The sequence below is a fragment of the Battus philenor genome, unplaced genomic scaffold (assembly GCF_028537555.1).
Source record: "Battus philenor isolate CCGP_79_NKW_IND1 unplaced genomic scaffold, ilBatPhil1.0.hap1 SCAF_6, whole genome shotgun sequence".
Classification (NCBI taxonomy): domain Eukaryota; kingdom Metazoa; phylum Arthropoda; class Insecta; order Lepidoptera; family Papilionidae; genus Battus; species Battus philenor.
Genome location: NW_027181726.1, coordinates 3174555 through 3197752, shown reverse-complemented (window position 1 = coordinate 3197752; position 23198 = coordinate 3174555). Strand labels below are relative to the sequence as shown.

The window sequence follows — 23198 nt, the reverse complement described above, 5'->3', positions numbered from 1 at the left end:
ACTTGATCTTGAATGCGATCTTTTAAATAGTAATAATGTAGCATTTGCTGTAAGAAGCATAAGTCCAGTTATATTTGATTAAGCTTACATATTTGATATTGTATATTAATAATCTAAACCTTATTTAAGAATAAACTAAAAAAAACTTCTGCTTATATGTGATTTATAAGCGAGTTTTTGGTTGAGCGTACTAATTCGGCGTGTACAATATTTTTCGCGACAATAATTTTAAAAGCTTAGACATGTCGCCATAAATATTATAGTAATCCCAAAGTAGCATTATAGGGTCGCTTAATAATTTTGCACACATTTTCATATAATTGCTGCAATAACATTATCACACTTTACATGACACAGATAGTCATAAACATCATTATAATTAAAATATTTTTGTAACTCAGAAACTGACAGATATATAAAAAGAAGAATTTTCAATGCTATCACTTTTACTTTCTATAAACCTAAAATTAATGTGTTGATTCTGCTTTGTTAATTACAGTGAAAACTGAAGGTTATTTTTTAAGTTATTGTTGTAAATCTTTTATGGAAAGTATAAAAACTAGATGGAAACGTAAGTAAATAAACCTATTAAAATTTTTTGGCATAAAGAAACTTAAAATTTTGGCTGTTGAATATGTATATTAACTATTTAGCAAACATCTCGACTTTTATTCTATTAGAGGTATCTTTTTGATGTATGAACTGCATTCCACACAAAACGATTTGTGTTATTTACAAATAATTTCTCCAAGCACTTGATTGTGGAGTTCTATACGGCATACCTGAATATGAAATGCTCTCTTTAGGTATTGGTAACAATAATTCAAACATTGCTAATACAAATCATTTAATTCATACTTGTAAATCTGTAAACTTTCCATCTGTACCTAATGATCAAACACAGTTCCAATTTCTGTAAGTGTTATTACGAAATACTAGAAGAGTTGTAAGTGATTTGTAACAAATGAAAATGAATTTGAATTTCAGAATCAATGCTCATGCTGCATTTCTATGTAATTATGAAGTAATGCAAATTCTCCAGCAGCTTAAAGATGACACCCAGAAAAAAAATAAACGAGGGGAGGCCTCACTTGCAACAGTTACCTATGAGGTGTGTAAAATGAAAGTACTAATTGTTTTTAATTTTTAACAATACAAACTCTTGTTAGTTTTCTTCTCTTATCATTATTTTTATTTGTACATTTAGATTTTTGGCTTCATTTTTATAATTAACCGCTTCTTTAAGTTCATATTCCAGTGCATGCAATCTGTTTTAGCTTAATGGTTAACCAACATGTAAAATAGAATAAACACATGAAAATTTACAAGCTACTAGAGAGAATCGTATTTACAATACAAGGTTTTTTTTATTTTGTTATTATGTTTTTCATTGGGCAATTTTCTTGTATTTATTTTTTAATCAATCCACATTAATTAAAAACACTATAGTTGATGTAGTTCATGCAATAACTTTTGTTTCATTAGAGGTAGATAAGGAAGTGTTAAACAAAATATATTTTTAATTTGGACTTTGTTAATTATGATTTAAATACTGCACAAAATAATCTTTCAAATAAAAATGCATGTAAAAAGTTGTTTGTCCTTTATTTTTCAGTGATCATTGTTGATTTAGTAGGAAATAATTCTCTATGCTTGTTTTATATATAACAAAGTAACTTGCACTGTACATTTGCAGACTGTACATTACCTTCAAGACACCGAATGTAAAAGTCAATCAGATGAATCCATTCAAAATTTTCTGGAAAAAATGAAAAAATTTAAATTGACAAAGATGGAGAAATTAATGATGGTCAATACTCCACCTAGAACAGAATTAGAAATACAGTTGGTAAGTTTATGATAATTCAAAACAAATCAGAAATGTGCTTGCCTTTCTATCTTTTTTACTCTCCGGTTGCTCAAAAGCATTACATATAAAAATAAAAAAGTAATACATAAAAATAAAAAAAATCGTTGAATATCAAACTCTGTGGTAATAATTATCACTGCCAATTAATAATCTTTGTTAAAAAGAGAAGTGCAGTATTAAAAACAGAATTCCATCTGTAATTATAAAATATTTGTGGAAATTTATTTTCTTTTGTCATTGTAATTATATATCATGATTGCAGCGAGAAACGGACAACTACTTGATGGATATACATGGCTTGATAATATGAAAAAGAGAAGTTAATATAATATTTTTTTAAATAAGACCACCGGCAGTAATTACAATTACATGTTGACAATTATAGAGGAGCAATAAAAATTAGTAAACCACTTATTAAAGCAGTTGCAACCTACATCATTTGTGATACAAAAGCAATATCACTTAACAATATATTTAATATAAAAAAACAGTACACTACCAAAACTTTGAGCTAAAGCATTCGGAAACATACAGGAGATTACTAATTATGAACTATTTTAACATTTGAAAATAAATACATGTAAACATTATTATTCATTAAAAACTAAATGAACTTAAGACCTATTGTACAATCATGTAAAGTTATTGGAATTATATAGTTATCATTTGTACACTCAGACTTAATAGAATAGGATTTTCTTACAAATCAGCAGCCACTCTCTGATACTCACATTCTATTGCTGGGTGTGTAGGTGGTCAATCTCAGATTAAAGCTGTCTTATTTTCCTGTAAATTTAACATTTTTAATTCATCATTGAGTTCCATTCGTTCATTAATGCCAGCTGTTAGACACCTACTGAAGGCATAGGCCTACCTCAATAATAGCCACAGTCTTGCACGGTCCTCATTTAGAGACTTCTTGTTACCTTGATTATGATCACCGCTTCTACCGCCTCGAGGTCGCCACTTGAGAACCTTTCCGTCCAGACGGCTGTTGGTTGCATGACCAATGTGCCCTGGCCACTAACATTTCAAATGAGCTACATTGGTGACAGTGGTTCATCTGGTATTACTTTGGATATAACTTTTAATCATTAATATAGTTTATTGTTATGGTATAATACAACAAAAAATAAACTTTTATGGGTACAGCTCAGCCATTCAAGAATAGAAAACATTTATGTTTACTAGGTTACTGGCCTCACTATAATCAATTAATGATATTCAAACTCATTACACAATTTAATGATGTATTGTTATTTTTAGAACAAAAAGAATTATTAAAAGTAAATATAAAAATCTTTTTGATTCCAGATAGTTCAAGAAAGTGAGGAGAGACTGTCAGAAGAAGATGTCCATAACATAATAGACATAGTTAATGAATTCTTTCCGCCTGTGCCTTCATAATTTCAATTAATGTTAAGACTTTTTATAATGAAACTTTAATTTGAACACAGTGAACTTATATGAAAAAATATAAAAAATCATTTTATAAATAAACTATATTTTGTACAGATTTTAAATACTAACACCTTTTTTTATGAATGGGATAAAATGATAATAAACTGATTGATTCTTAACAAAGTAAATTGTATAAGGGAGAACCTTAGCAACCTTGTGACATTTTCTTCTGTTAGAGAAAAGTAAGTATTTTTTTTTCAAATAATGCTCAATCATTGACGCAGATAAGTTTCAAGGGAAAAAACTACTGTTGTTGTAATTTGTTAGATGGAAATTTTGACAAAAATCAAGTACAGCTAAATGTGGATAACTGAGAGTTCAAGAGACCACAATCTGTTTTTCTCTTATAGAGGTTTTTCACTAACCTAAGTTTCTATAGAGGTCTATATAAATATAATACATGTGTAGGTTATTAGAAAATATGTTTGTATGAGTAATATATATTCCAAAACAGTGTAAGTTCTTAAAACTATAGAAAACATTAACAGTTGCACACTGGTTATAAAAAGGAGTCCTTTAAAATTTATGAATGAGTCATAAAATAGCAAAAATATACTGTTACTTATAGAGGTATCAGGTGGAACATCACGGATGAAAATCGACTGATTTATACAAGTTTTAAGTTTCTTCTAAATAGCTAGCTATAAGCACAAGAAGAGTATAATTACAAGACCTTGGAAATACACTTGTATAATAGAGTTTTTTTTTTGCTTGTAATATGCTATATAATGTTTTTACCATGATTTACAGAAGATAAGTTTTGAATACATGTACTTGTAAGTAAAGAACAAATAATAAAATTCTAATGAACCATTGATTGACAAAACCAGTTAGTATGCTAAATATCTTTGTATTATAATTATGTGCATGTTGTTTTTAACATACAAAACCTTTTAAATCATTGCATTGGGATCTAGGATGATGATCAAATCAGATTTTTCACTAACCCAGTAATTTTATTTATTTAATTATTTCTTCTTAGTTGTTTTCTCATGACTACGGGATGTAGTGAAACATGTTTCCCATTTTTGGTAGACCAGACTAATGAGATTAACGTTTCATTTGCACTGTATGAGCTAACTGCATTATTTGTTACGGAGCGAAGAAAAGAAAAATGCTGAAAAGGACATATGAATATTATTGTGGTAAGGAACCATCCAAAGAAAAAAAAATATTTTTGCATGGTAAAGTATTAACAAGGATGTTATTGGGGCTTCAGCACTCCTCCAAACTTCTGAGACTGCTTAACGTCGTGTTTGAAAAATTGAGCATTATCATTAGTAATTTGTTCGCTGATATTCTTTGTGTTGTTTAGAAATCAAATTTAAGTAGTGGAATATTTTTAAAATGACCTTGTCTATGTTTTATTGAACTCTGCACTCTTATCTTCAATAAGATTACTGGCGTGGTTTATAAGATCTAAAGAATATTTACAATTAATAATGGAAGGTTTGTGTGACGAAGTTCATTTTATGTTTAACCTTCTACATTTTATACAAGCGTCATCTTTAGTATTGTTATTATATATTTGTGGCAATGATTTCGGGGCTATAATAAAACTAGCTTGTTATGTAAGTTTGTTTATGTAAATGATTTCTCGCCTGAAGAATCAAGGTCACATGTATTACGCAAGCTTTGGAAACTTTTTGAATTTATCAGCTTTTGTGTATTAATTAACTTTGCGTCACGCAAACGGTAGTCCAAAGACGCGGTTTGCTTTTTGCCCTGTCCGAAATAACATTTATTTTCGTAATGATAGGACATTGAGGTAACAGACCAACCAATCAGATAAAATGATGCGACCTATGATTCTGATATACAAAACAATTTATTTGGCAGCTAAACTTTTAACAAATATCTATTTTCAACATATAGGAAAAGAATATTTGCCCATTTTAGCTTTTGAGAGATGAAGACGAAAAGAAATCCATTAATTCTTATCGAGAAAAATCTTATTTCAAAGAACACTTCTGCGAAATAGTATAGACGAATCTTTGCAACTGATTTTTTTTTTTGACATATTGAAGAAAACGATCAAAATTATGGAAAATGTACTATCAAATTAAATTAACATTTACGTTATTACATTTTGTAAAACTAAAACCTAAAAAAAGATCATAATTTCGGTATAACAATAACGCGCTTGTTCTTTTCTCTATTTACTAAATCATTAGATTTCATAATAATAACTTTATCCACTCGATGCTAAAATTAACAAGTAGCAAATACGAATGATTTGCGTAAATAAAGTATTATGGTACTAAATTATAACAAAAAATAATATATATAGTTTTACTTTTATGATTAAAAAGATTTTTTGTTACAGAGCTATCTATCTATTTCTTAATGTAGTACAACATACGAAAAATAACAAATTGACATCAATTTTTTTAACTATGATGGAACTAGATGTCGCCAATGGGATATGTTTTAAAGATGGAGTAGCGTTTTTAAAATTAATGTAGGCTTATTTTTAAAAATTTCGTAAGTCATTGCCAATAGCCATGTCTGTTATAAAGTATTGCGATTGAATTGAAGTTAAGCTATGATAAGATGAGAAACTAAAAGTATTATTAAGCGCCATCTTTACTAAGAAATTTAATAAATTCCTCGTAGTGACGTATAGTGTTGCCATTCAAGTTTCGAACTTAGCGCAACGGATAAGCAACGTACTCGATTCGGATTTTGAATTGTATCGGCTGCTCCGAGTGTCCCGCGAGTCGAGCGGCAGAAACGTGTACGGCGAAGTGCGGTCGCCTCGTCGACGCGCAGCTGTCCAAACGCGCTTGTCAATTTTTAGTTTTTTTCCGAAACGCGTGTGTAAATAAACAACTTATTACTTTTCATTGAAAATAATGATGAAGTGATACTAATGTTTGTTTAAAACGTGTCATAGTCAAGTGGAGCTGAAGCCTTCGAAACCGTAACCGCTTCTCGCAATGACAAGGGAGAGCACTCAGTTACCTTTAGAAAAACCGAAGGCATTTAAAATGTTTTTTATGGCCTAATTGATGCCTCAGTTTTGTATATAAGTGTTTTTTTAATATTTAAGAACTACTGTGGTTTATTTTGTGACATTTGAGAGGTTTTCGGTTCGACACGGTTAGTCGTCTACACGTTTGAAAATGAGTGTAATAAGTGGCCTGAGCAAGGCAGACTTCAAGACGGCGAGTGATGGACTTTTGGAGCTGTCCGAGGAGCGGCTCCGGAGCATCATGCGCACGGAGCCCATCACAGATGTCTACCACGTCGAGCAGACACCCTTTGCAAGGTCAGTTGCATTGCGTTAACTCTACGACTCGTTATTTTCAAAAGTTGTACGTTAGCCTTTCCTACGCCTTCAGATAAGAATCTTTGTTCTAGAACTTTTATCGAATTAAGTGATTTAATTAAAAATAATTCAAAAACTGATATGAACAAAAAATAAATTGTTCTTTTTTTAATGTTGAGACTAAAAATATAATTGTTCATAAGATAATTATTTACATATATTCAAAGTTACATGTAATATTGAGTATGCTGTTATTAAAAAAAAATTGGTTTACAGTAGGTAATATTTTAAAACTTAATAACCACATTGTTTCAAGTACTGTGCAGTAATTCATGGCCAATGTTGATAGTTTATGTACATACTCAATACATACTGGTGCAGTATGTGTCATAGACAAGTAACCGGTGCCTGTGTACACAGCTGATAGTGTCGTGAACACACTAATGTTTAGGAATGTGTTTTCACTATGGATGCATACTTGGCAATATAAGTCTATTAAATTTATCTCCATGTTAGATAAATGTGACTGATGACCGTCAAGTACTTTGATAATTTTAGATAGGGCTGTTATTTTTGCTTTCGTTAACAGTGAGTTGCTCACAATTAATTCATTAATTTATTCTGCAATCCAGGCAGCAACATTATGTTTACAAAAACATTACTCAAGTTTTATGTTACACAAATTTTAATTACTTAACAATGACAAATATCCATGTGATGTAAAACATGACTTAACTGTTCTCTTCTGTGAATAGTTAACATAACTTTGGAGAGTTAAACAAACATTAAAATTCTTAATCTTAAATTTTCATTACCATAACTCTTTAAATAAATAAATAACAAGGAAATTTCAGTGTAACAATTTATCAAATAAACCACTTCAGTCTTATAAAGTTATAGAATTAGACTAGAATGCACCTAACAAATTTTTATTTGCAAACATAGCTTTAAATTTATAGTTACACTGAGGAATATGTTGTTTACATAAATAATGTCTATACTGTATTATTAAATGAAAATTGCTGATTATTTTTTATTACACTAATGATACTGCTGACTGCTAATGTGTTATGGAAACCTCTAACAATGAATAATAATAACATAAACTTATGTTTGTCACACATATACATCCATACCATTCTGTATTTAATGCCATTTATGTAGTTTATATATTCAAGCTTTTTTTAAAGTTTAACAATAAAACTTTTTTTTTTAATTTACCTTTAACAATCATTATAATTTTAAATAACTATAATGATATTTTTTATAATATCATACTTATTCTTAGTTAATTTAATATTTATTATTCTTAGTTAATTTAATTATTGCCAGTACTGTAGTTACCAATATATGGTGTTAGTATTAATTTGCAATCATTAAGAATAGGTGATAATGAATTTTTAATGTGTTGCAAACAAAGGAAAATCTATTCAGGGTCATTTTCTAAGAATGATTGAAAAATATGAATGATAGCTTTGTTAGTCATTGCATGAGATATTGTACAAGTTGTACTTTTAATTGGAAAGACATAATGGAACTTTAAATATATATTTAAATTATAGATGGTGACAGGTACAATGTTCAACTTTTAAATATTTCATTCAAAATGAATATATTATATGTGTCTCATAAATCAACGTCAAGCCGTAAACATTATGGATTACGCCGTAACATTATATTATGGATCAGATTAACCCGGTAAATTATTATCAAAAATCCCTTTACCCACCCACTACTTGCCCCATCACCCGGCTTAAGGTCTTCGTTAATTTGTTAAACATCCTGTATAATAAAGACTTGTACAAAAGTAAGTACATCAAAATGCTTTGTTTTCTAATACTGAATTATATTCAATGCATAACACGCTGTTTTTATTTTCTTGCTATCGAACAAGAAACTTGCGAAGTCACGAGGCGCAGCGCAACGAAAGTGAAATGCATCGATAAACCTAGAAATGGAGTCGTTACTCGATTCTATCGGATAATCGATTCTAAATCTTTCCGATTGCAAACGAAACAATAAGCAAGCTTGCAGTGTGTAAGAACTACTGCTAACTCTCTAGATAGAATTGAACCTTAGCATCGCGGACAAAGGTTGGCTTGGGTCATATGCGACGTAATTTGACGAGCAAATCCTGAACTATATTCACAACTTTCCGTTGTATTTAATTAATATTAACATTAAATCTTTATAGCATAACCGATAACCTTTTTGCGATTAGATATGTGCGCTTACATCAAACATGGACGGTTTCAAAATGCTGCATCACTACTTTCATTCTAGAATATTCCTTAGAATATGTTCCGATAAAATTTAAAAGTTTGAATATATTTTATTTCCAACTGTTCTTCGTGGCTCTATTTACAGCAGAAGTTTTATAACAAGTTGAAATTAATTAGAAGAAAATTCACGCAGAATACATTACAGCCGCTGATAGTGTAACAAAGTTTTGTTTTATCTAATAAAAAAACTAGAGTTAATTTTAAATTAGTCTGAAAAGAGAGATATAATACAAGTGTTTTTAGCTAATATTCTAAATATTCGCTAAGAACTTGTTTTCAGTTATTACGCGTTTTAAATGTTATCTTATCATTCATATCTGGAGGCGTCTGATAACACAATGTAAGCGTTACATTTTTAATTAAATCGGGCGATAACGTACATTACCTTACATAGGCGATAATACATTAACGTCTACATAAATTTACGAAGGAGTATTAAGGTTTTATTGTTTGTCGAAGTACTTTGGCACTGTCAAACTATTAATTTATTTTTTTAATTTTGTATTTGTTATCTGTTCAACAATATATAGTCTCAGAGTTGAATTTACAAACATTCATATTTGCAAATTAATGTTGCGAAATATTATTCTTATTTTATTCTCCCATGATATATGTTTTTTAGCCGTTATGGATCATTTAACTGTAAGTGACATATGTGCTATTATATAAAGAAAAAAAAACATTTTAATTTCTATTTGCATCTAATTCGACCGTTGAGATGTGTGTAAATATGTTTGTCGTTATATATAACAGACAATTTTAGATATGAATGAGGAAATATTGAAAACATAGGAATAGTTTTAAACTGCATTGTGACGGTGTAATGAGCCAGCGGAGGTAATTATCGTTTAAAATAGTTGTCAGACTAATTGACTGCTGTTCGTCATACCGCTATGCGATCCAGCGACCGCGCTTTCGGATCTGACGTTGTTCCTTTCTTTGCTCTTGGTAAAATAAATATTATTTATTAGACACATAGCACGTGATGGCACACACGGTTGCTAGATTCAGATGTATGTAACATAATTTTAATAGAATCTTATTATGCTTTATTAAAGAGTTCAGCCAATATTTACGCATCCTTGTAGTGTTATTGCACACTGCTGTTGAAATGATAAAATTATGTTTTTCATTGATTTCATCATTTTAGCCGTAGAATGTACTCCTGGATAAAGACCACCCCCCTCCCCTTGACTTCTAATAAGACCGGTTCATAGCTGCCTGCATCCATCCATCGTTTTTCGATGTCCTTAACAGTGACGCTTGTCCATTCCTAGTTTTTTCGCCTCTTTAGTTGTTGAGGTTACGCATTATAAATTGGTTTCCATTTGTCTTATTATTGAAACACAGCGTTATCTTCCCACACGGTCCCCGTCTCAAGTAACCTAACGAGTGAAAAATCAAGTTTCTATTATGAATTCGAATATTATTCTACCTTTTAATTAGTGATTTTTTACTTGTAGTTGCACGTAAATTAATAAAGGATTTTGGTGGAAAATTTGATATCGTCCGTGTCTCTTTATCCTTCGCCCCCAGAAATGGGGGCGGTCGGGCAATCGATACGATTTAATTAGCTGATATCGAATTGGGTTACTTGCGCGCTGTCGCCAGCAACGCAGCACTCTCTTATTAGGGCTCTAGATTTCTTAACAGATAGATTGTAAATATTAGAAGACAGAAAAAATAGAAATAAATTAGTATTTCGAAATGGAAGTGTTTTTTTTAATTCTAGAAAGTGAGGTGACAAACATTGAATACATAAAGGGCTTCGGCCCTCCACCTGTACCACCTGGATTATTAATGTAGAATTGTATTCATTCATTTTATTACTTAAAATATACATGGAAGCTGTATTTGATTTATTGTTTATATCTAAGCAAAATCTATTAGAAATGGCCCGAGGCTGGAATTTCGTGGGGAGTTGGAAGTGAAATTTAGCGTTTCAACGCTCGGCCGTGCGTTAGATGCTCGAGCAAGAGCCGCTAGCGGCGGTCAGTGGCGAATTGTGGTAATTTTCTAGCGCGGCTTTGCTCCGGGCGCCGTTTCCCGGGAGCTCGACGTCGAGATAGCAGTTTTTGCGTCGCCGCGCGACGTAGACGCCTCTCGGATGCATTCGACGACTTTCTACAGCTGAGCGGTCGGCGGGCCCTGCGGTTTCACTTTCGAGCGTCGGTGGAATGCGGCCGGACCTCCGACCCGACGTGTGCGTGTCACTGCTCGCCCCCACCCCGCGCCCTCGGCCCTTCGCTGAGACTTGATTCGCGCGTCGCACTAATTGTTTATCAAAGCTCTTTTTACGGTTGCACGTCGACCCACCGCGAGATGTCACGGGGTCGCTCGTTAAATTTGAATCGGCACACGTCCCGAATACCGAGGATGGATTCCGCCGGCTGCTATCCGCGCTAGTATCTTATTCGTGTCATTAGCGCGAAATGCCAGCCGCTTTGGCAAGGCAGCGGGCGGCGTGCGCGCGCGGCCGATGCACCGCACCCGGCGCTGGTTAAATTCGGGACTGTTGCATCACGCATCACTTTCAGTTTCATTTGTCACTCGGCTATTTTAAACCCGAGAGTCGATTATTAGAACTCCGTTTTTAGAATCACCGGCCGCTCGAGATGAATGCGCACCTCATGACTAACGTCGCCGGCACGAGGAAACTTTTATCGATCGATTTAGGTGGCGCTCTAGCCTCGCCATGCCTATTTAAATGCTCTGACAACTAAAAGAGGACACAATAAGGCTAGACGTGCGATTCAAAGTCAGTGTGTAACTATGCAGTGAAACAACTCGACGTGCAGTTATCTCGACTTTGCGGAACGTAACCCGATCCGTAGAACGCTCTGACGAGGCCGCCGCGTCGGTCGCGAGACTTTGCCCCAATATGCATTCGAGAACTTTTTGTTAACTGCATCTATCTCTCACACAGTTTCCTTTCATCGCCTACGTCGAAAAACATAGTTTCCGGCGGCGGTTGGACATAGATGCAAATATGTCTGCATGTAGGAACAACATGACGTAAAAGTGCGGGCAGTCAGGAGTCACGCGCCGCGGATATCATGCAATGGATGTAGTGGGACGCGGATGTGCCCTTCGCGCGCAAGGCCGCCGGACGGTTGAGCTATCACCTGCGCGAGCTATGTGGCGCGGGTTGCGCAACCGCCACGTGGGCGACGCCCGAACAATCGCCGGCTCGCACCAACCGCTGGAATCTCGTCGCGCCCGATATCGTTACAAAACCCCGTGGGCCAATGTCACCGCAGCTTCTGTGTGATACCCGATTGTCTCGATGGTAATTCGCAATGCGCTCGCTCCGCGCGTTCATTGTGCACTCGTGTGGGCGACTAGTTTTCCTAGGCGGGTCGGGCCGCGCGCATAATGCGGCTCGGCCGCCTAGCGAAAGTCTAGCCGACCTTCGGCGCCTAGATATGGGCGGTAATAGGTACTGCGCCGCTCGACACGCCCGACGACGGATTCGAAAGAGATACACACTAGATAAATATGGTTATGTCAACGTTCGTCGTAGCGAATAAATGTGTCGCGATACTGTGTCAATGACTCAGTACTCGTGGTTTACAGATCGCATCCATATGCCGGTCCGATTGCATCTCCGCGCACTGCAGTTTCTTGCGGCTCCGGCTGCAGACGTGACTTTTATTAGCAGAAGCTTAAGGCTTGCAATAGAACGTCTCCACGGAAATATCGCAGCGCGCCGTGTCGCCATCGGCTGGCATAATCGCTTGCTGAGAAATTACTCTCGCGATATCATCAAATAGGCGGCTGTGCGCGGACAATATTTTTAGAAGTAACCATTTCAAGTACGCGGGTTTGAGATTGTATCTTATCAGCTGTTGGAATAACTAATTTCAGAGCGAATGGCACGCTGACAACAAAAGTATTGTCGTCACGATATTTATGTCCATGGACAATGTTGCAGCTAATGTACGTATCAGAATTCGTCGTGTTTAAATTGCGTAAGCGATTCATAATCTTTTAAGGTGCATTACATTAGCGGCGGGACAGTGTGTTAGTGGATCTGAGCCAGCGCACCACAACCTGACCCGGAGTTTGATTAAGCGTTAGCCTGAATCCGATGCGTGAATCACTTGGTTATGAGAGTCGTTAATGATGTAACTCGGGGCCATATGCTTCCCCGAACTCGTCGGAATTCCGGCACGTATGTCGAGAATTCAAAGCAGTGCTAATATTCCTCAATTAATTGTACGCTCCTTTTAACCTCGGTGAATCTACCGCAGTATGGTTCTACGGGCAAATGATTTCCACTTAAAGCCCTTAACCGCGTTTTTGTTGTCAATATGTGATATCGCGTTGCAAATTCAATGCACGAGGGGCGCCATACGGCCCGCGCTAATATTGACATGTCTCGGTTTCATTGTTTGCACGCTTGATGGATGCGGACCGCCGTCAAGTCTCTGTTTACACACCCCTCTCTAACCTTGAGCCAAGTTCATTCACCACCTTAGCAGCCGCGACCAGCGATCCCACAATAATTAATTGAATTCTTTCGTTAGACACATATTTCAAACATACGGCATATTTTGTTGTAAAACACGCATTGAAAGTAAAAAAATGTTTTACAAGCTTAGTGCTTTAACCAGCTATTGATGTAGAATTTATAGGTTGTCAGTGATTTTGCAGATATCTGTTGACAGTTGCAGTAAAATAAATAGTCTAATATTACTTTTATCTGGAGAGAGGGTAAGGTTCTGTGGGGATCCTTTCCATTAAAAACCTTTTAGTGGTTTATTATTACCGATTTCGAAGGTCCCGTTTCTGGTAGAAGAAAGTCATTCACCGAGGAGTCGTCACGAGGCGCGCATCTGCGTTGACGGCGTCGTTTCCGACCGGTATCTATTTCAAAACAATCCTATCATCAGTACTGGTGATAAGTCTATTTTGTTAATCTTTTAATGTTCATTCAGGTGACATGTGCAGCCTTATCGTCGAGTGGCAGTACCCTTTTATTTATTTATCACTCGCCTAATTCGGAACTAATGCGATTGCCAGACGTGACGGTTACGAGCGACAGACGGACTGAGCCGTAAACGGCTGCGTTATTGTACATTCCCGCGGAGGATTTATCGCGCGGCGAGCGGCGCTGCGTAAATATAATTAGAGGGGCTATTTATCAGCGCGCTGGAAGGGCGCTCGCTATCGTCGCCGTTAATCTCTGCGCGAGCCCGACGGCTCAATCCGCCGCGAGACCGGGCCCTAGTAGATGAGCGAACGCGAATTCGCCGCCGCACTTTACAATCAACACGGCTTACCATCTCCTTCCCGCTTATTTGCTCACAGCTGCATAGCGAGCTTATTAGTCTACGGGATTACGCTAATTTATAGTCCTTCTAACCCAAAGCGTTAAACTTAGATTCTGGAATTCCGCTGCCTAGTGTCCGGGCGAACCGCGATCGATTCCCGAGTACAATTGCAATAACCAACCTCGTTTGCATCGGGATTGCATTAGTCAAACTTTCACCGACCGCTAGACAGGTTACTGGCCTATGGTTGCATATGCGTTCCATACTGTCCCGTAATTGTTATGTAGTTTATTGAGATGTATGCCTCTATTTATCTTCACGAACATGTCTTATAAGACTGAAGGTTCGTCATGTGTCATTTTCTGTTTATTTTTAAATTGAAAGGTAAGGTGACAAGGTTTTGTTTTATCATTTAGGATTTATATTTCCGCGTCAAAAATAAATATATACGAACGTATGATTTTATTGAACGCGGAAATAATGTTGAAGTCTTTTTTATTCCAAATAACGTTATTATTTATTATCAAAAAATTGAGTTAATTCAACCTAGTATATTTTTTATAATCACCGTGTTTACAGTTAGAGATTCATTAAAAATGTTTTTACTTCGTTAAACTTTGTTTTGGTAAGAAAAGTTTATTGGAGAGTAATGTCGTATAATTTAGCTTCGTAATTAAATTTTTAAACGTGAATTTAAAGTTATCAAGTGATGTGGCCAGGTATCAAAGGGTGGTTATCCATGGAGTTTTTCTAACTTCAACTTCTCGAGACGCAATATGCCTAAATAGTCCTAGACCTTCACTAGTTATGGTGTTTTTATATCGGTACAAAGAAATACAGGCATCTCGGTGGTATTATCATACAGACTAGAGATAGTCTCCAGTAAAAAACTGTCCGTTATTTAGTTTTGTGTTCCTGGCGGAACAGTCATGATCAGTCCCCCGATATTTCTCTCAAAGCACCCCCATGTTTTGTCAGATCCGCCGATGTTCCCCTTGTCTCTGCGCATATCTTAAGCTCGGTACATCGGTTTCACTGGCGCTGGTGCGGTACGGAGTAAAAAAAAAATTTTAGGCATCATAGGCGTTTGTGCCAATACTAAACTACTACAGTAAATATTTTTCTCCTAGCCGGCTCTTACGATTACCACCTTAAATTTATTAATGAAATAAAAATCAGGCAAAAGAAAATGTAAAATATAAAGATGGATTGTTTATCGTATAAAACTTCGCGATACACCGAATAGGAGGCCGTAATAATTCTTGACAAGCCCGCTATCGAGGTACGGAGCACGCGGCCCCGGCGAAGGGTGGTCGTCACCTATTACCATAAACCGTGCAACAGCGGTTACCGCTCCGCCGCTCGCCGTTCATAGTTCCCTAGGTAATAGCCGAGCGAGGAGTCTGTAAACGTGCCAATACTGATTGTGATTTTACAATGTTATATCGAATACATGTATAGACTCTTAAAATCCATTGACAGAATATATACTTACGGATATGCCCCATCAACATAATATCAAGTAAAAAGCCATCTTGACTACTTAAAATATTATATTTTTATTTAAAAACGATCGCATAAAACTTGACAGGTATGATAGGTATCTCATGTCATTATTATATATTCTTTAGTCTTTTCATTATTTTAATTCAATATGGTCTACGTCCGATATACACCCACGAGGCAGACGGACAACCTTGTTAAGGTCATCGGAAGATTCTGGATGCGTGCCGCTTCGAACCGGTCTTATTGGAAATGTATAGGGAAGGTGGTGGATGTCCTTCGGTCAAAGATGATGGTGACGAATTAAATATATCAAAACGTTCACTCATTGATGATTACGAAAAAATGTCAACAAAATCTTGAACTAAGAATAAACGATTTTTTTCAGAAGTCAATCACCTATCGAAACATTACCGGATAAACATTGAAATTGAGTTGTTTTTACACGAGCGTGTCCTATGAAAGCAAACGTATTTTGTAACAATTTTAAAGCGGTGCTATTAGTCATTACTATTTACATAACGTCGTAGGTATCACGAATGGATATTTGCATGAGTCAGATGAAGAAATTTAAACGTTCTTCTGTCACGACCCCACCGACGGAGTCTTATATTTCTTATCAATATCTAATATATATTTTATGAGCTTTATTTATTATGCCCTTGAATTGAGTGTATTTGCTTTATTTGGGATTAGGATAACGAACATTTCAATTGTTGGTGTTGCCCTTTAGCTATTCATACAAATCGCTCTAGAAAGGAACATAAAAGAGCATTTGTTATAAAAAGAAAATAGTAAAACAGTTACCGCAACAGTGATCGCGTAAGGAGAATGACAGAACGCATTCGTTATTTATTCTTTTCAGAGTGACAAAGTAGATTTAACGGCGAAATTAAAGTGCAGATTACAATTAAAAAAGCTTAACAAAGTCTGCGGTCCGCATTGTGACGGGCGAATCACGTCTCCTCAATGTCACCTTGGTATTTTACGAGCTGCGTGCGCTGGAAAGCCTCGCTGGTGGCTTTATTGCACAGTCCGCGATAAATGTTCTTTGTTACAATCCACGAATGCATCCATGAATATTTAACGGGCCATCGGATCCGTCCCTGACCTTTTTCTGGCCTTTCTTCTCAATCGATATTCCGACCGCTTTTGTTGTTTAATTTCATTAATCCTTTTTAATTCGATTCAGCGGAATAGCTTTTGTTCGGTTTATCAATTAAAATTTAAGTCCGAATCGAATGTGATACAATAACATTATTTCGAATCATATTAATTAATGTTTTTTTTTATCATCACTACTAGGAACAATGGTGATGAAACTTTGGTTATTTTATCTATTTTAATTTAGCCTTAGATTATATGGTTGTAAATGCCTAACAGAAACAACTTCGTATATATATTTATGTACGTATATTAAATACACGAGGCGATGATCCAATCCCGTCGCGAACGTCTCCACAAAAACCTTATCAATGATCAAAGCTTCATTTTTTGTCTCATACAAAGCGTAGTTTCGTCTGTCAAAACTCCACAGGCTTCACTGACAGTTTGTCCGACCGAACTGTCGGGAGCTTATTGTTTAGCGACAAAAAGTTTACCATCTTCGGGACGACGTAATCGACGGTCGATATGAACGTTTATCCTGTTACACTGAATCATAGTAACCTTTCCGCGTATATGGTATTGTATTAGATAATAATATTTCTATATAATCTATAGTCACAAGTTGTGGTTTATCTACCGAAAAATGAAAATTAACTTAGGAGGACCGTATTTAGAATGATAATGTTTATTCTGGCAGCGCAAGATCAGTCATCGAGACGATCTTTGGGAGGCTTATATATACAGGGGCCTCTATCGGCTGACAAATAGGAAGAAGCATATCAATGTTCAACTTAGATCGTGTAAAGTAAACATGTCAAAGAACAATATTCATTGTAAATAGGATCGAACAGATTTGTATCATATTATATATACCTTATCGTATCTATCTATCATGTTTTACTTACAACCTCCGCCATTTAAATTAAAGTTTTATTTGGAAGATTTAAAATATGAATAATAAATAAAACAGACGCATTCGGATTCGATAATTTATTCAGTGTGAATCATATACCAGTTCCCCCTTAAAGCAGCAATAGATTCGTTTTAATTATTCCTCCGGCCGATGACTAATCCGTAGTGTAATCCGCGCAGACATTCCTCGGGCAGGCCGCGGATGCTGAAGGCGCCGGGTTCAACGACCTTGACGCGTGAAGCGCTGAAAACGGCCTCGTCGCCGTCGTTAATGTGTCGCACATTTTAAAAACTTTAACCGGGCCATTGATAGGTTACTCTGTTTAACCGAAGAATTGCTATAACTTCGCATAGGGGCATAGCTAGACTGGAATTATATTGTAACACTGAGTTCCATTCACAGTGGTAATGACAATGAAACCAGGCGATGTGTTATATATATAGGTCCATCTGGATATGTCGCCTTTAATTCGTCATGTACGTGTTGTAAGGCTTAAAGATTCGCGAAGGTATTCACAAATAGAATTGATAAATGTAATGAAAAGGTTAGTCTATTTTTAAGCAACCTTTTAATGGTACGTATAAAGGTAAAGAAAATCTTTTATCATAAAGATAAATGTTTTTATGCGATTAAAACATAACTTTGAAGATGCTGAATGCAAGCTTCCAACCGCAGTCCTATTGGACATCTACCTGAGAGACTTGTTTAACAGTTGACGACCTTAGCCTGAAATGGAGATGATTAAAACAGAGTATGGGTCGTCAATTTTTAATCTGTATTTTGGTGGTACTATTTAGTGAAGGGACTCGCATCAAAGTCAAGCAGCACTTCCAGCTCTTCAGATTAATGAACGTAACCCGATCGGCCGGCGCGCCTCGCTGCCAGCGTCCCACGTGCGTAAATTAATCTCCATATAGATTGTGTGAAAAGGAACGCCTGCTCGACGACAGAAGGAACACTCGATTTTTTCCAATAATTATAGATTCTGGTACAAAACTAACAAACTAACGGTTTTCGTTTAAAGACAATCCTCTTGTAGCCTTGTATGGTATATGTAAAAGTTTTAAAGGGATGAATGTATAGCTCATTTGTTGTCAATAACGTAATTATAATGTATCACATATTATAATTAATAATTGACTTGTCGTATTATAATAAAAAAAATAATGTAATACATAGAGTCAAAGTGTGTTTTGGTTTACATATGAAGTATACAATCACAAGCCTATAGCTTATACACCAATAACGAATACACTCTATATGTTTCTGTTTACGATAGTGTTTAAACATTGAATAAAGAAAGTTTGGGACGAGTGGCAATGTAATTGTTTGCGCTCAGCTCGAGCTGGCCGCGTCGTCCAAGCGGTTTGCTCAATTTTACGCATCTACGAACAAAAACATCTCGTGCATGACGCCACATTCCCTCTTTCTCTTTTGGCCGCCGATATTGATTTTAAATCAAGTTAGTACTTTGTATTTTTTTCGGAAATTACCATAATTAATATAATTTATCATATCCGCAATTTGAAATTTCATGTTTAAATCTAAAATAAGAAATTAAAATAGTTAAATCGTATACCGTTTTAATGATCTGTAATAAAAAGCTCTCTCCCTACTCGCGTTACATTTGTGACTTAGCCGACAGTGAACGGTTACATGACCGGAAATTACAGTTCACTGATTGCTACAGTTCAGTTAATGATGATTAGGCGAGCCCGGATTTCAATTACCTTTTGTTGAGTAACAGCGAACTCATCATCTTTCGATCCTCGAACGCTTAACAATAGGTTAAGGAATTTGACACAACATGTAAAAGCTTCCTGATAATTGAAAAAAGGCTAACCATAGCGAATAACTAGAAGGTACTTTAAAGACAAAGATTATCATTTTATGCCGGGAGAGTTCAATCTGACACTAGTTTCATTCGAATTGGCCTGTTCTAGCATTCATTATTTCATAGGATGATATGCATTATGTAAGACGAGGCCTATGCCTTGCAGTGAGGGTCTATCAGCTGATCTTCGGCTTGTCTTGTCGTTGTTTGAATTGATCCTACTCAACTATCCCCGTCGCATTTGATCGCTCGTTCGATTTAGGGCGCGCGCGGCTTTACAAAGCGTCACTTTCTACGGGCGCACGCGCAGCGCCAAATGAAGTGTGTCGCGGCAGACAGATGCGATAGACTCGCCGCTCTAATGTGCACCGGAAACCATCAATTGTGATGCGCCGGATTGCCACCGCCAAGCTCACGCCCGTAGGATGCAACTATTGCACGAGAGGAAGCAGTGATTTACGACTTTCATTGTTTTGTGTTCGAGCCATCTTCTATCCATATTCAATTACACTCTCCATTCCACTCAAAGTCGCCTTAATGTTGTATTGATTTGATTTTGTCCAATTCAATGATCTAAATCATAGAAAAGGAATCACTGAAGTGAAGCTCCACGTTAATTTTACTATTGAAAAGCATTATGCCAGTCAATTTTACAATTTTGTTATATCAGACCGGGTGTGGGTTGTTATTATTCGATTTACGTAATCTAATACGACTCTGTCATCAAATGTCAACGTAGAAAGGGCTGTGACATCTGCTGTGTGTTGCTCCCCTTGTCCTATTTGTGTTCCTTCCCCCAACAATTATGATGTCTCTATTAAAAACAACGTTTTTTTCCTCCCTTAATCGAGTAGTTTGTATTTAACGATAAGAACGTATTATTTAACTGTTTTCGATTTTAATGTACTGTGATATATCAAATAATTGATTGTTTGATTAATATTAACTGTTGGCAGGTTCTAAATTCGATGTTTGAATACGGCGGAATGAACGATAATTTACTGACGTTTTCGTGATCGCTTGGTCGGTTAAATCAAACGTTACCTTGCGTCGGACACTTTCTCGAGACGAGGCGAGCGGAGCGGCTGCCGAAGTATTGTTTATGAAAAGCGGGTCAGAAGAAAGCGATGGGATGTATGGGAGGGGAGGAAGCGGCGGCCGCTGGTCACTCCGATATCTCCCGGTGAAGAGGTCACGGCCATTACAAGAGATTCGTCTTAGAGCGGGCGCGTTTCGTGAACCCTGAATAGATTTGCCACTGTTAACGTAACGTGCTCTTTGTACGGATTCCATGAACGATGATTTCTCTTTTTGCTGTTTTTTTTCTGATGTTAATTGGCTTCGTGGTTCTACGGTTTTGTACTGGCTCTCGGTGTATTGTTAGTTAATCATTAGCGTTGACGTGTGCGATGTTTAACGCCTAGGCCGCGTGTGTGAGCGCAGTGGGCGCGTCGAATTAGGAATGCGCCGGCGCAGCACGCGCGATGCCAGCTCCCGTGTCATTTGTCTAAGAGCGCTCTTTGTTCGATCATTTTCGTGCAAGGTCGTTACAATATATTACTTGCAAATTAAAAACGAGATAGTCTACATTCTTATTATTATGTTATGACATGTTTTAAAACGTTGCAACTGTTTATATTACCACTTTATTGCACATCGAAGTTGAATGTATAAATATAAAATAGAACCATCACGAAATTATATACGATCAATTTTTTTGTGTTCCGATGCAAAGATTTCAAAATCAGTGATGTCATACCCATTTTAACAAAGCATTAGAGGTAATTTCTAATCCGAGAGTATTAAAATGTAGTAATTATCTGTAAGCATACCTTATTTTCCATCATCGCTATAGACTAAGCCTTTTCAAGAAGATAGCTAAGGTACACAAACCATTTTGCATTATTAATTAATCAATAAAAACCAATGTTTTTGATGATGATCGTGGCTCGTGTATTCCGTATCCCCGAATACCGAGTTAAAAAAGTTGTAAAAAACAAATAGAGTCCAACTTCTTCCATGGCAAGATGACCTTAAATTTTAATAAATTCAATGAGAGTTCAAAAACTAACTAATGAATACCTTCTGGCCCTTTGCCTTTATTCCATTAAGTTTAGATTATTAACGGCTTCTTTGACTGCTACGCGTAGTCTTCCGGTTCCGATATTGGTCTTGATTAAGGCTTAGCTCATTTATGTTAACTTATTTAATATCTCGTTAATGTCGATGTAACCAACGATTGAATTCTCTCATTATTGTCATCGGTCTAATTATTTGCAACATTGGAGGCGGTAGCAGACGTGACGACGTCCCACAGTCGACCCAGCACGGCCACACGCGGAACTGCTCCATTGAAATGACCTTATGTATATCGCCTGTTTATCAGTTGCTCCCGGTAATTGATGCTTATTTAGATGCGGCCCGGGTTCCGTGTCGTTGACGTTATGTACCACAATGAGAACTAATTGGCGTTATGGCCGTTCTATTCGTGCCCGGCGGTGTCCACGTGGGCTTATTAACGGTCTGACGTGTGCGTGTACCGCAGCGAGATTCGCACATAGAAAGATCTAGAATTATTTTATAAACTGTGTCGTCGTTACATTAAATATATTCTTTCGCAGGTTATGAAGCTATATAACATGTCTGGTCTAAAATAAGTATTTTTTGTGGTTTGTTTAATTGTATTGCAATTTTGTTAAATGTTTTCTAAGTTCATTTGTTATTGTTCATTTGTAAAGATCATAACGACGCTGATATCTAAGGCTGCTTCTACCCGGATATACCTACGGGGGAGGCCTATATCCATCTATGGACATCCAAAGGCTAATAGACGTTTTCCATATGTGTAGCCAATGTTCCAGTTAGAGGGTGGACATAGTAAACTTAGATAATAAACATTTTTCATATTGGTTATCGCGATGATGGTTTAAACAATGAAAGAAATTGAAGAATTGTAAATACATTTGTTATGGATACCTATTAAAATGTGTGATAATCGCTAGTTACTCAATTTAAATAAATAGTAAAATAAATTATATAATTTTAGTTTGAATTTGTCTCAAGTTCTTGGTTAAGAAGAAGTGTGTGCAACGCGCAGCAGATTCCTACGTTGAGAGTTGTTTTGTCGATTCTAATTCCGCGCAATTCGCAGCGGTCTAGTTCCCGGAACGCAATATCGCAGGGTTCGACCGGCACGCGGCGGTCGATTTGTGTAACTCTAGAACATATTTGTGCGTTTCGGCTAATTGCAAGCTTTTAAAGCGAACTTTTAGTTTATCGCGCCTTCCGCTGCTTACAGGTTCCTGTTTACAAACTTTCTGGGCATTGCGCTTGTTGTAATACTAATTGCGAAAACAATCCGTTTATACAAAGTGATTGGTTATAATTGCAATAGATTTAAAGGAGTGAATGCATAGCCCAAATACGTTACACCCTATCTACAAGTTAATGGTTTCGGAAATAACAAATAAATAGAAATACAAGATTAAAGACAAAATATTAGAAATGATATCAAATACGTAACGTTATGATAATATATTTAGAAAAGGCATTTTCAAAATTCGGGTTACTCTTACATATTAAAATATAATTATTATGTTTATTACCTTTCCCTGTAGATTGTACTGCCAGAGTTATTGGCCTCTCGCATTCAACTTCAGATTGGACACTTTAAGTTCTATA

The 23198-nt window shown here is 36.1% G+C and overlaps 2 protein-coding genes and 1 long non-coding RNA gene across 3 annotated transcripts in view; 2 read left to right on the top strand and 1 right to left on the bottom strand.

Moving 5' to 3' along the window:
• The first annotated feature begins 404 nt into the window (after positions 1-404).
• Positions 405-3424, top strand: Polr3I (RNA polymerase III subunit I). Its single transcript, XM_068773849.1, has 4 exons — positions 405-571; positions 988-1111; positions 1697-1849; positions 3185-3424. The coding sequence occupies exons 1-4, from the start codon at positions 564-566 to the stop codon at positions 3275-3277; spliced, it is 378 nt and encodes a 125-aa protein (XP_068629950.1). The 5' UTR covers positions 405-563; the 3' UTR covers positions 3278-3424.
• On the bottom strand, positions 1623-3036 carry LOC137930558 (uncharacterized). Its single transcript, XR_011108909.1, has 3 exons — positions 2745-3036; positions 2602-2656; positions 1623-1759 (listed from the first exon to the last, which is right to left on the bottom strand). It is a non-coding gene; the product is annotated as an uncharacterized lncRNA (long non-coding RNA).
• Positions 3425-6025: 2601 nt separating the features above from the next.
• Drak (Death-associated protein kinase related) overlaps positions 6026-23198 on the top strand; it is a 210226-nt gene continuing 193053 nt past the window's right edge. The window contains exon 1 of the mRNA XM_068773433.1: positions 6026-6602. Within this exon, the coding sequence (XP_068629534.1) occupies positions 6457-6602 (146 nt within the window). The 5' untranslated portion in view covers positions 6026-6456. The remainder of the gene's footprint in view (positions 6603-23198) is intronic.